The sequence below is a fragment of the Bombina bombina genome, chromosome 3, assembly GCF_027579735.1.
Source record: "Bombina bombina isolate aBomBom1 chromosome 3, aBomBom1.pri, whole genome shotgun sequence".
NCBI lineage: Eukaryota > Metazoa > Chordata > Amphibia > Anura > Bombinatoridae > Bombina > Bombina bombina.
Genome location: NC_069501.1, coordinates 244,082,405 through 244,096,804, shown reverse-complemented (window position 1 = coordinate 244,096,804; position 14,400 = coordinate 244,082,405). Strand labels below are relative to the sequence as shown.

The 14,400-nt window shown below is 37.1% G+C and overlaps 1 protein-coding gene across 2 annotated transcripts in view; it reads left to right on the top strand.

Moving 5' to 3' along the window:
• Nucleotides 1-10,082, top strand: part of WDR81 (WD repeat domain 81) — a 143,441-nt gene extending 133,359 nt beyond the window's left edge. For both annotated transcript variants that reach the window (XM_053706227.1, XM_053706225.1), the window contains one exon: nt 9,224-10,082. In XM_053706227.1, the coding sequence (XP_053562202.1) occupies nt 9,224-9,550 (327 nt within the window). In that variant the 3' untranslated portion in view covers nt 9,551-10,082. The remainder of the gene's footprint in view (nt 1-9,223) is intronic.
• Nucleotides 10,083-14,400: the final 4,318 nt, after the last annotated feature.

The following is a 14,400-nucleotide window of genomic DNA, read 5'->3' as shown; positions in this document are numbered from 1 at the left end:
CGTAATACGATCCCTCAAACTGGAAGTAATTGCGCTCCAAAAGAAAACGGATAGATCTAATAATGAAATCTTTAGCCTCATTTGAATAGTTAGTAAGCCGATTAAGAAAAAAGGCCACAGCTTCCAGGCCCAGGGTGTGTGGTATAGAGGTGTATAAAGCTACCACATCCACTGTTAACCAACTCATATTTTCCACCACCTGCACATCCTCAATAACATTTAACAAGTGTGTAGTGTCTCTCAAAAAGCTGGGAAGAGAAGAGACCAAGGGTTGCAAAATGCTGTCAATCCACTCTGACAGATGTTCAAAAAGTGAGCCAATTCCTGCAACTATTGGTCTTCCCTTTATGTTAACTACACTCTTATGGGTCTTGGGCAGGTGGTGGAAAATAGGAATGATGGGGTCGGTAATGAATAGGAACTCAAATGTGTCCTTGTCAATAATACCAAGGTGAAGGCCATCATCTAATAAATCTCTTAACTGTTTTTGAAAACACAAAGTAGGGTTTCTACTTAATCTTCTATAGGAGGATAGATCATTCAGCTGTCGTTCAGCTTCAGATATATACATCTGTCTATCCATTACAACGATGTTCCCCCCCTTATCAGAGTTTTTCACCACAATTGACAAATTATTCTGCAATGATGTTACTGCCTCTTTTTCCTTTCTAGTAAGATTTGAGTATTGTTCGCTGGACGTTTCATCCAGCTTTTTTAGGTCCTCAAGGACTCTCTTATGGAAACTTTCAAGTATTCTACCTCTAGATTGAACTGGGTAGAATTTGGATCTATTTTTAAATCTAGGAGAACATAGCGATACGGTATCCATAGCTTGCTCACACTCCAATTCCTTGTAAAAGTTTCTCTGGGATCCTCTTTGTTCAGAAATAGCAGACATATATGGCTTTGCCATTGCTTTTTAGTAATTAAAAGGCCGCTAATTGCAGCTGCTCACCACACGTCTATTATTCCCAGCAGTGAAGGGGTTAATCAGGTATCTTGTAAGGTTAATTTTAGCTTTAGTGTAGATATTACCCTCTAACATGACACTTCCCACCCCCTGTTCCCTACCTGATCCCTCTCAAACAGCTCTCTTCCCTCCCCCACCCCCCAATTGTCACCCCAATCTTAAGTACTGGCAGAAAGTCTGCCAGTATGAAAATCTAAGGATTTTTTATTTTTATTTTTTTTATTTTTCCTGTAGTGTAGAATCCCCTCCTAACAGCTCTCTTAACCTCCCCCTCTAACTGACTTCTGCCATTTTAGGTACCCAGTACCCAGTTTGCTTTAATTTTTTATTTATTTATTTTTATATAAAAAAAAACATTTGACTGTAGTATAGCTGCCCCCTCCCTCATTTACCCCCTCCCCCTCCAAGATCATATCCCTACCCTCTAATCTCCCCTCCACCATAGGATCCCCCTCTACCTACTTCTCCCTCCTCCCCCTCCCTCCTTCCCCCTCCCTGCCGCTGTCCGTTTTTTTTTTCATTAGCGTAGCGTTCCCACCCGGTCCTGCCTCTTTCCTAACCCGCCCACACCACCACGATTGGCACCATGGCTGTCTGCCAATCTATGCACTGCCCCAATAATATGAGATATATACATGAGCAGCTGCCAATCATCAGCTTCCGAGTCTACCTAGGTATCCCTTTCAACAAATGATATCAAGAGAACAAAAAAAATTAGATAATAGAAGTAAAGTGGAAATCACAAACTCTATCTCAATCATGAAAGAAAAGAAATTGGGTTTTATGTCCCTTTAACACCTACAACATAGGCACAAAAATGTGCACAAGCTATGCAAATAATGAAAGCATGATTTAAACATGCATAATTGAATGTAATAAAATTCTCTCACACACACACTCAAAACCTGACATAATAATTTACACATCTGTATATTCATTTTATACATATATGCAGTGTTTTTATACATATAGGGCCAGATTACAAGTGGAGCGGTATTTTGCGCTTCCGATAGAGCGCTTATTGCGCTAGAATTAAACTTTTTGCACTCGTCGGATTGGACTGGTATAAGTTGAAAGTTAAGTTATCCCTCTTGCAATATCCCGACGAGTGCAAACAGCGTACTTCTAGCGCAATTAGACTGCCGTGCAAACAATAGCCTATTCTCTCATAGAAATCAATTGAGAAAAAAAAAATGACACCCGATCACATATTTTAATTATGTGCATGCCAGATCGCATATTATAATCCGACATGTTGCTCCAAAGCACACACACACATATATATATATATATATTTCTGAAAATCCATATATACACAAATACATATGTATGTATATGTATATATATATATATATATATATATATATATATATATATATATATATATATATATATATATATATATAATGCAAAAAGGCACTCACAGGGTCTTAGTAAGTAATAGTAATTTAATACTGATGTTTCGGGGTCTCCCCCATTTTCAAAGTCTGATTACAAACATAGGAATAAACTCACCCTTTTAACAGCAGAACCCACCACCAATTGCGCCGTCACTGGAGGCGTCGCGGAAGTTGCTGGCATCACGTGACCATGATGTCACGATCTCCATTGTCATGGCAACCGGACGCCACGCCACGATCGACTGTGCAAGGTTAAATAGAAACATAAACAAAGTGTCAAACATGGAGCGATATGCCAAATACAATTAAACATCATTGTATGCATCAATACATGGAGGGTAAGGGCAGGGAGATAATATCACAACGGCTAATCTCATAGTACGTCAACTACAGCAAGCCAGTGTGGTAACAGCCGCTCTATGGAGGCAAAAGACAGATAAATGTTATTTCAGTGGAGAACCCTAGCACTGTGTTGTACCAATCTAAGGCGGACCTGAATAAATAAACAGCCACAACAGGATCAGTAATCATCCTATTTAAAGCCAGACAACTAGAAACATGATTTATGGTAAAGAAACCATATGAAGTGCAAAACGAAGTAAAGGATAGGAGAAACTCAGAGAACAACCACAGGGAAAACACATAAAAGAGATTAATAATATATCTGATATATTGTTACTACATCTAGACGAATATCCGGCAGGTTATAAACTAAGCGGACAATGCCACAATAGCTATACATCTAGAGAGACTATGCATGGGATAATAAACCAAAAATGGCCTTACAGATGAGAGGGAATGTCATAGAGAAAATATATAAAAAAGTGCACTAGTATGCAGCAGTAAACAGTAAATCCACAACAGATATGCACATACGGAGAGGCTACAAACAACAGTTCCAGTCCAAATGTACATTAAGGTCTCGTGGGGCCATAGTGCCTAAGTTATATATCCATCTGGACTCTCTTTGCAAGAGCATCCTCGCTCTGTCACCACCACGGCGATAATGGCGGAATGTGTTACCTGCCTCTGTGAAATGTCTGGCCACAGGTTGGTCAGATGTTCCATTTTCCAGTGCGGATCTTATAGCAGACCGATAATTGGCCATACTTTTTCTTATGTCGTCCACCGTCTTCCCATCATAGAACATTCCACAACTACAATGTAGTAGATACACAATATACTTAGTTGTGCAAGTCATTTTTTTTGGTGGATTTAATCCCCACTACCAAGGCTGACAAATTTGACTTATATGTGGATGTGCAGGAATTCTCCAGAAACCTGCGACTGAAAGAGCACCTTGGCAACAAAACAGGAGAAATTAAACAATTCAAAGGGAAATCTACCTATGACCCCAATAGCAACAATGCATCAATCAAAACATTCACAAGATTGTAATTACAAGAGACCAACAAAGAGTGTGCAGCCTCCAAGCAATATTGGCACAACCTTATGCATAAAGAACGTCAAGCACTCAAAAGTCTCCAAGAAGACAATACGATTTCCTGAGAAAGGCTGATAAGGGGGGTGCTGTTGTTCTACAGAACTATGCTGACTACAAGAAAGAGGTTATGTGACAACTGCTGGACAAGGACACATACACACCCTTGAAAGGAGATCTTACAAGAAACTTTAAAAGCATGGTGGATGACATGATGCAAGTCCTACTTCTCAATAAATATATTGACCAGGACACTTGTGCATATATGTCTACACAATTTCCCAGGAATTCATGTCTTATACATGTTGCCCAGGGTGCATAAATGTTTGGAGACACCTCCAGGGATACCTATAGTCTCAGCTATAGGCTCCCTACTACAGCCAATTGCCACTTATCTGGACCACATCTTACAACACCTTGTCCGTAATATTTCCTCTTTTCTACTGGATTCCTCCACGATGATTAGGGAACTTATAAAACAGCCACCCATGATAGATGATATGATTCTGGTCACACTTGATGTGACCAGTCTCTATACAGTGATCCCTCACCATGAGGGGATAGCAGCCGTCAGAAGACAATTAAACAAATACCCCTTTATAGGGCCACCTGTTGAGGCAGTTCTTGAAATGCTAACATTTTGCCTGGAATTTAATTATTTCAGGTTTGAAAGAGGATATTACCTACAAATAGCATGCACGGCGATGGGGTCCAACGTGGCCCCATCATATGCTAATTTGTTTATGGCAGAACTGGAAACTGACGGTACTCACCTTTTCAAGGATAACAGAATACACCTCTTCAAGAGGTACATTAATAATCTGTTCCTCCTTTGGAAGGGAACAGAGGCAGATCTTCTAATCTGGTTCGCAGAACTTAACAAGACTGATCCAACGGTCAAGTTCAAGATCACCCACAACCGAGAGGTAATTGATTTCTGAGACTTAAAGGGACACTGAACCCAATATTCTTTTGTGATTCAGACAGAGCATGAAATTTTAAGCAACTTTCTAATTTACTCCTATTATCAATTTTTCTTCATTCTCTTGGTATCTTTATTTGAAATGCAAGAATGTAAGTTTAGATGTCGGCCCATTTTTGGTGAACAACCTGGGTTGCCCTTGCTGATTGGTGGATAAATTCATCCACCAATAAAAAAGTGCTTTCCAGAGTTCTGAATAAAAAAAAAAGCTTAGATGCATTCTTTTCAAATAAAGTTAGAAAGAGAATGAAGAAAAATTGATAATAGGAGTAAATTAGAAAGTTGCTTAAAATTTCATGCTCTATCTGAATCATTAAAGAAAAAATGTGGGTTTAGTGTCCCTTTAAGAATCCTCAAGAAGGACAACAGGCTCATCACCACACTATATAACAAGCCAACAGATAAAAACGCTATTCTGTACGTGGCTAGCTCTCACCCTCCTAGCCTGAAAAAAAGCCTTACCTATCTCTCAATTTAAGAGAGTTGCACGCAACAACACAGACTTAAGGATGAAACAAATTATGGAAATGGAAGGCAAGTTAAGGCAGAGGGGATACCAAATAGATACTTTGAAAAAAAGCAGAGAACTATGTGAACAGAATACCCAACTTGAATTGCTAACTACCAAAAGGGCACCAGTGGATGAGGAGAGGATGATATTTACTACGACATTTACAGTAGGCAAACGTGGGATTGCTGAGACCTTATGACACAATTGGTCCCTCCTATCCTCAGACAAAGATCTACCATTAAAGGATACGCAACCACCTAGAATTGGCTATCGAAGGGCAAGGTCTCTTTGTGACCATCTGATAAAAACTGATCCTACTAATTGCTACACCAATTCTACCTGGCTGAAGAATAAACCTGGCTGTTTCCGCTGCTTGGGCTGCACTACCTGTGGGGGCTTGATCACGGGGAGTAAATTCAGCCACCCATACTCCACCAAAAAATTCCAGATAAAACATAGGGTTACTTGCACAACTAAGTATATTTTATATCTATTACATTGTAGTTGTGGAATGTTCTATGTTGGGAAGACGGTGGACGACTTAAGAACGAGGATGGCCAATCATCTGTCTGCTATAAGATCTGCACTGGAAAAGGGAACATCTGACCAACCTGTGGCCAGACATTACACAGAGGCAGGGCACAAGGTGTCGGACCTAAGATATATCATCATTGACAACATTCCGTCACTATCCTGGAGTGGTGACAGAGCGAGGATGCTCTTGCAAAGAGAGTCCCGATGGATATATAAGTTAGGCACTATGGCCTGTTTTTAATCAAAGTTTTAAAAACCGGGCACTTAAACATCAAAATTTACATTCACTTTAACTAAAATGAGCGCAATTTAACCTGCATGCATGATTGAGAAAACCCTTGCGCAAACGTCCATAATATGGACAAACAATACTACACACAGCACACATAGACTTAGTTACATTTAAATCTCCTGCAACCCTGGAGAAAAGATAACAGGGATTTTGCCAAATTTCATTTTATCAAAATAATGGCTCTTTTATTTAAAGGGACATAAAAGAACAAAAATAAATTGCTCTGTTTTAAAGCATGGTATTTATTGCACTCGTGCTTACATATACAACCTTCATAGGGGTTAAACAGACAGTCACAGTCAGCAACAGAACAGAAATGCACTACTGGGAGCTAGCTGAGCATATCTGATAAACCAATGACAAGAGACAAAGTTGTGTAGCCACCTGTCACCAGCCAGCACCCAGTAATGCATTGCTGTTTTGGATAGGTACATGTGAATTTAAAAGTGTTTTAAAACTGTTATCTGAATCCTCATGTCCCTTCAATAAACACGATAATTTCCTACTTTAATGAAAAATTACAATTCTAATTTAAATCACCCATAAGTTATAAAATGTGCACACAACTAAAATATGATTATGAGAATATTGTTTTGTGAATCCAATTAATTGCCTGGTTGTTTAAAAAAAAGTTATTTAAAAATTACAAAAATGACAATATGAAATTGAATGAATTAGCTGCCATATTTCACTCATGGCTATGAATCGTTTACTCCCCTTTAAAGGGATTGGAAGGTCAAAAAAGAAATGTGCAGGGGTGCATTTCAATGAACAAAGAATCTTTATAATCAACATTTTATTATTTTTTTTATTATTTTTTTTTTTCTTGCGTTCAATTTTATTGTTTAGCATAGTGTTAATCTTTAAATGAGCAAGAATTGTGTGCAGTACGTTAAAAAAAAAAATCAATGTTAGTGTGTTTTACCTCAGAGTCATAGTAATCAGTAACTATTCTTTATATTTACCTGCCCCAGTGTTCGCTGTAACAGTTTATTTAACCCAAGTCAAGGTGAAATACATTTTAGCCTGCAAGAACCTGCTTTTCGGCACAAGGCATAACACACCAAATTGTATGTCTGGTAACCAAAAATAGCCCCTAATACTAAATCTGCTGCTACTAAAAATATAAATAAAAACATTGGCTACAAAACCTGTCAGCTGCCTCAATAATTTAAAGGGACATTAAACGCTAAATAAATGCTAGATAAAATGATGTTTTAAAAGAAAAGATTAGTCTGAGAATAACCTGTAGATGTATTTTTTAAAGTTTCATTAGCTGTTTAAATATTGACAAAATAGTTGTAAAGTTTTAGTATCTATAAAACAATGGGAGCTGCCATGTTGTAACTTAGGTTATCTTCTCTGCTCTGGCCAATTAGGGACAGTTATAAATAGGTCACTAGAGTGTGCAGCCAATGGATGTGTAGAATATAACAGTGTTCTGCACTTCTAGTTCCAACAGGAACTGAAAAGCTCACAATTTAAGAATGGAATTACAGGAAAAGGGGACAAAATAAATAATGAAAGTACAGTATATTGCAGAGTTTTCTTTTTATATATGATTTATCATTTTATATTACAATCTCAAAGTGTTTAATGGCCCTTTAAAAATGATTGATGATATGGCTTTTGAAATGTTAATACTAGGCTGAAAGTCAAGACTTCTTGTATGTTGTGTGAGTGTGTTGAGTGAGCAGCAAACTCTGCCTTACTAAAGGTATATGTAATATATTTTCAAATTAATAATGTCAAGTTAAAGGGACGCTAAACCTACAATTTTTTTTCATGTTTTAGATAGAGCAAACAATAGAAGAAAAAAAAAGTTTTTATTATCAAATTTGAACCAGGAATAAATGAGGACTATTCATTTTTTTTTGTGATCAATGTGTGATCAATTCTCTGAATCTTATGTCTGAATAAAAACAAGTTTTTAGGCTTTTGTAGATCCTGTTTAATATATTTTTAAGCATTTACGACCAGTCCTAATTTACTGTGTCCTGAATTTTTAATATCAAATATATTCTTTCATAAACCTATTTGAATAGCCCATAAAACTGTGCCAAAAAATTAAAAAAAAATTTTTTTTATCAAAATGCTACTTTAGAATATTTTATAAAATGTACAATCACAATTATAAAGGTTATTGTGGAAATAACCCACCAATAACCTTACATTTTTCTACTTTTTAGGGGTTTTTGAGAATATGTAAATGATTAAAAGCAGGACCCTAAAGTATCACTGTGTCTGTGCTTAAATACACTGAAGTTCAGTTAGAATCCTTTTCCCAACATACTTGTATTTTCAAAAATATATCATTTTAAAGTTATTTCTGATTTAGTGATAAATTCTGCCAATACAGCAGTGTACATGCAGGAACGCCCCTCACTTGCACATTATCACCAGCAACCAGGCGATGATATGGCAGTGAGCCAAACGCACAAGCAGGTTACATGCATTTTAAGTTACTACTGCTACAATGGAAACTTTTAAAGGAAGCATTTTGCAAGTGGAAGTTCTTTGCAAAAATGTTTCTTATCCATATGGTGTTTGTTTTTTACACTTTACACGGTCCTTATTATTTCCCTCTTATGTCATTACGACCCTAGCAAGTATTGCTATGTAATAAATACAACCCCTAGACATGTGTAAGTGCTTGTCCCTTTTTAACAATTTGGTTGATAGAACCATAGGCCCTACAAGTCAAGTATAAGTGATTTAGAAAATGTGGCTTTTCGTTTGTTTCAGTCTGTTTTGTTAGACAAGTCATTTGTGAATTTGTTTAATACTACTATGAGAAACAAACTCTATCTATAAAGTTTCTGTTTTTGAAGGAAGGAGATGAAAATCTTGCTCTAATGATGCAAAATCCAGCCATGTCTGAGCTGCGGGCCTGTATAAGTATTGGTCATAACCTTTTAATTAGGTGGAATGTTCGTATTTTACTAACTTGTTAAAATGGAGTCCTACACACGTGTGGGAGATATTATGTGACCCAAGTAGTAATCATGACAAAACAAATACAAGTAGGGTTTATTTGTATTGCACTGGAAAGCTTAGATCTGTGTGACTCACACTTCTCTTATTTCATTCTAGGCAGTTGAAGGAAACATTGTGGTGAGTTCTTCCTCTGATCATTCACTCACAGTCTGGAAGGAGCTTGAACAGAAACCCTTACACCAGTTCAAATCCAGCTCTGACCCCATCCATGCGTTTGATCTGTATGGCAATGAAATAGTTACTGGTTCTGGAGCAAACAAGATTGGGATCTACTCTCTCTTGGATTCCTCTTCGCAACCCAACAGTACCACCAAACTAAGCTCTGAGAACTTTAAGGGAACCCTGACAAACGTGGCAGTCTTGCCCACCAAACGACTACTACTTCTGGGTTCAGACAATGGGGCTGTTCGTCTTCTTGCTTAGATTTAGTGAGCAGTTCACAAAACTGCATTGTTAAAAGCCATACGCTTGATCCAACCAAGTATTACATGAACTTATAGAAGATGAATAGTGAGTTGGAAAATAATTTTGAAAGTTACATTTCTAGCAATTTAGTATTATGATAATTAATTTGCACTGACAACACTTAGCAGCAGGGGATTATCTAAACTCTCTAAAATATTATAACAGAGATTTTTCTCGAATAATACAAATCAGACTTAGGAAAGAACTTGCATACTTTGAATAAGCAATGCTATTTTAGTATTGAATCGGGAAATAAACTGGAAGACCTGCGGAAAGGTTTCCATTACAGCTGAATTTGCTGATATTTTTGCACTTGTGGAATAAGGACTCAGTCTTCAAAAATCAAATTTATAAAGTATATTGTATAGATGAAACATGTCCTATAAATATGCTGAGTGATCGCCTTGTTGTATATTATTTTAAAGAAGATGGCCTATGTAGTAAAATCTATTGTGCAATGAAATTAATAATAAGAGATACAACCATGTGATATTTGATTATTTTTTTTCTGATTCATATTTAACATCACATTTTAAAAGGATTATAAGGTGGAAGTATGATTTAAGTACTTCATTATTTTTTAACCTAAACAAAGGTATCTCAGGAAATACAAAGTCCATGGGCTTCGCTCTGGCTAAATATTTTTTTTCTTGTAATCTCTTTAAAGTAACAACTAAACAGTGTAAAAAATGAATCATACATCTGTGGAAGGTGCTGTTAAAGGGACATTAAACACTTTGAGATGGTAATATTAAATGATAAATTTGTATCTATAAAAAAAAACTTTGCTATATACTTTTATTTATTTTGTCCCCCTTTTCCTGTAATTAAGTGCTGAAATTTTTAATTTTTCAGTTCCTGTTAAAATGGAAGTGTCGAGTACTGTTATACTCCACACAGCCATTGGCTGCACACTCTAGTGACCTATTTATTACTGTCCCTAATAGGTTGCTTTCTCTGCTGTGGCCAAAGTTACAACATGGCAGCACACATTGCTTTATAGACACTAAAGCCCATATTTATCAAGCTCCGTACGGAGCTTGAAGGGCCGTCTAAAGACGGGGGCGGCGTTGCACCAGCAGCTCTTGTGAGCTGCTGGTGCAATGTTAAATGCGGAGCGCGTATTGCTCTCCGCATTTAGCGAGGTCTTGCGGACCTGATCCGCACTGTCGGATCAGGTCCGCAAGACCTTTGATAAATAGGGGCCTAAGGGCCAGATTACAAGTGGAGCGCTAAATATTGCTTTCATGAAAGCGATGTTTGCTCTCCACTGTATAATACTAGCGCACTCTAATGTGCACTGGTATTACAAGTTCACAGCAATGTGAATGCAACCTCTTGTTCGAATTGCTGGGAAGCTTTGTGCTCACGAGAGCATGCTTCCATAGGCTCCTATGGGAGCCTCATTCTGATCCCGTCAGAGACTGCATCAAAACTTCAGTGCAGTGAAGGGGGCAAGTAGCGCAGCGAAGACAGCAATTTTAAATATATATGAATATGCTTATATATATATATAAATATATATATATATTTATGTGTTAATATGTGTATATACACATATTAACACATATATATATATGGATATATATTTACTGGGAACACACTGTTCCCATAGACCACAATGTAAAGGCACTTTTCACCCCACTCCCACCAACGTTAGCCCCAAAATACGGCCTGGTGCAGTAATTCTATTAAAAAATAAAGATGCTGCTATCTTTATTTTTTTTTAATAATATACGCTAGACTGTATTTTGGGGCACTTTAATAAAATTAACCTGAGATCTGGGGCGCGATCACATATGTTGCATATTTTTCAGCGCAACTGCTGAAATCCAAGTTACCCGTAAGTTCACCTTGCATATCAGGTAAATCACATAACACACGACGCCATATGATATACTGGCGTAAGAAGGCCAAACTGGCAACGTTTAGAAATATGCGCTACTACACATTTCTGGTGTTGCCAGTAACTTATGCCAGTATATTGCACGCGTAATTTTTTTTCAATTTAAATTCACACATAAGAATCCTAAGAAATTAATAAACCGACACGTCAAAACGCCATTCAAAACCCCTATATAAATCCCATGCATAAATCCCATATTTTGCGTGTGTTTAGATTGTTCTTTGAGCTACAACACATGGCCCAGGAGTGGAAGTATATATATATAGAGAGAGGAGCAAACACTAAAGTTAGGTAGGATTTGATTAAGGAGTAGTAGGACACTTACACATATTCCTTTCATGTAAGTGGCAAGAGTCCATGAGCTAGTGACGTATGGGATATACATTCCTACCAGGAGGGGGCAAAGTTTCCCAAACCTCAAAATGCCTATAAATACACCTCCCACCTCACATATACCTTAGTTTTAAAAACTTTGCCTCTCATGGAGGTGGTGAAGTAAGTTGTGCTTGATTTTCTTTTCTTTTCTAGGCGCTTCTAAGCATATTGAAGTCCAGTTCCTCTCAAAGTACAGTGTTTGTATGAGGGATGTGAAGGGAGTATTGCCTGATGATGCCATGTTTTCACCTATGGGAAATCTATTTTAAGGCTTTCTGTAATCGGTCACAGGGATTCATCTGCTGCCTCCCTTTACAGATCGACATTATACTCCTCTACTATTAACTCTCAGATATGTTTCAGTACTGGTTTGGCTGTCTGCTATATGTGGATGGGTGTCTTCTGGTAAGTATATATCATTTTTTAAGACACTCTTAGCTATGTTTGGCACTTTATCTAATTAAGTTTTAAATGTATGTTGTATATATTTGCCATGAGTCAGGTCTGTGTATTTCCCTTTGCAGTCTAACAGTTTTTAGGCTTACCTGGGGTTCCAGTTAGTTGTAACTTGGAGTCTTTTTCTTTCAAATTTTCGTGGGCTTAGGCTCGTGATGATGCAGAATGTTACTTTTTATTGCAATATTTTCGGTGCAATTTTTTTTTTGTCTCAAAGTTGCGTTTGCCGTGAGGCGAGTCACGTCATTTCTTGCGACTTTCTTGACGCAAGTTTTTTGGCGCAAAGTCGCGCCTGTTATGACGCGAGTTGTGTCATTTCACTTATTAAGCTTTGGTGCCAAAAGTTTTTTTCTCTGCATTTGCGTCTTTTCTGGCACAAAAATGTGTTATATTAAGTCTCTCCCTCTTTTTGCTCTCTACTCTCATTTGATTCATATAGGGCTAGGTTACTTGTTTTTGATATTACTTTTGTCTAAATGAATTTTATCATAAGCATTTTTTTCCTATTTCTGAAACTGCTATTTTGAGGAAATTGGATATTTTGTTTAAATGTTATTTTTTCTTTTTTGTTACATTTTGCAAGATGTCTCAGATTGATCCTGCCTCTGATGTTACTGTAGGAACTAAGCTGCCTGAACACAATTCTACCAAAGCTAATTGTGTATGTTGTAAATTAGCTGATCTTACTTCTTCAGCTCAAATATGTGGCACTTGTTATGAAAAAATTATTACATGCTGATAATGTTTCTATAAGTACAAATATCTACTGTTAAACCTTCTCATTCTTAATGTACATGATATTCCTGTAGATATAAAAGATTATATTGCTGCAGCCATAGAGAAGGCTATGACTGCTATTCCGCCTTCAAATACACGTAAAAGGTCTCTCCTAACTTCTCATAAATCTGATGAAGTTTGTATTGATCAACAGCATACTGAAGTATCTTCTGATGAGGATTTCTCTGGCTCAGAGGATCCTACTTCAGAGACTGAAATTGATAAGTCAACCTTTCTTTTTAAGATAGAATATATTCGTTCTTTATTAAAGGAAGTATTGTTTACTTTGGGTATTGAGGAATCTAGTCCTCTTGAAAACAAGAAAAGTAAACATTTGAATTCTGTTTTTAAAACTCCTGAAGTTTTTCCTATTCAAGATGCTATCTCATATGTTTACTAAGAAATGGTCTAAACTTGGTGCTTCTTTTAACCATTCTTCCAGGTTTAAAAAGCTATATCCTTTACCTGTGGCTAAATTAGAGTTTTGGGAAAAAGTCCCTAAGGTTGATGGAGCTATTTCTACTCTTGCCAAACGTACTACTATTCCTATGGAAGATAGTACTTCCTTTAAGGATCCTTTAGATAGGAAGATTGAATCTTATCTTAGAAAAGAATATTTACATACTGGCTATAGTCTTAGACCTGCTATTTCTATGTTTGATGTTGCTGCTGCTTCAACTTTTTGGCTGGACAGTTTAGCTCAACAGTTAACAGATCCAGAGTTGTCTAGCATTGTTCTTTTACTTCAACATGCTAATCATTTCATTTGTGATGCTATGTTTGATGTCATTAAGATTGGTATTGAAATTTAAAGCTCCCAATCGTTTTCGTTCCTTTCATCAGAATAGAGAACAAAAGACCTCTCCTTCCCCTAAGACCTCTGGCTCTAATTGGAGACCATCTCCAAATTGGAATAAATCCAAGGCTTATAAAGAACCAAATCCAGTTCCTAAGACTGCATGAAGGTGTGGCCCTCAAACCAGTTCAACTGGTCGAGGGCAGACTCAAATTATTTCAACACATTTGGACAGTATCTGTTTAAAATCATTGGATTCAGAGTATTGTTTCTCAGGGGTATCAAATAGGTTTCAGAATAAGACCTCCCTTAGGAAGATTCTTTCTTTCTCATGTTCCAACAAACCCTGTGAAGTCTCAGGCTTTTTGAAAGTGTGTTTCAGACCTAGAGCTTTCAGGGGTGATTGTTCCAGTTCCTCTGCTGGAACGGGGTTTGAGTTTTTATTCAAATCTATTCATTGTCCCAAAGAAAGAAGATTTGTTGAGACCAATTCTGGAT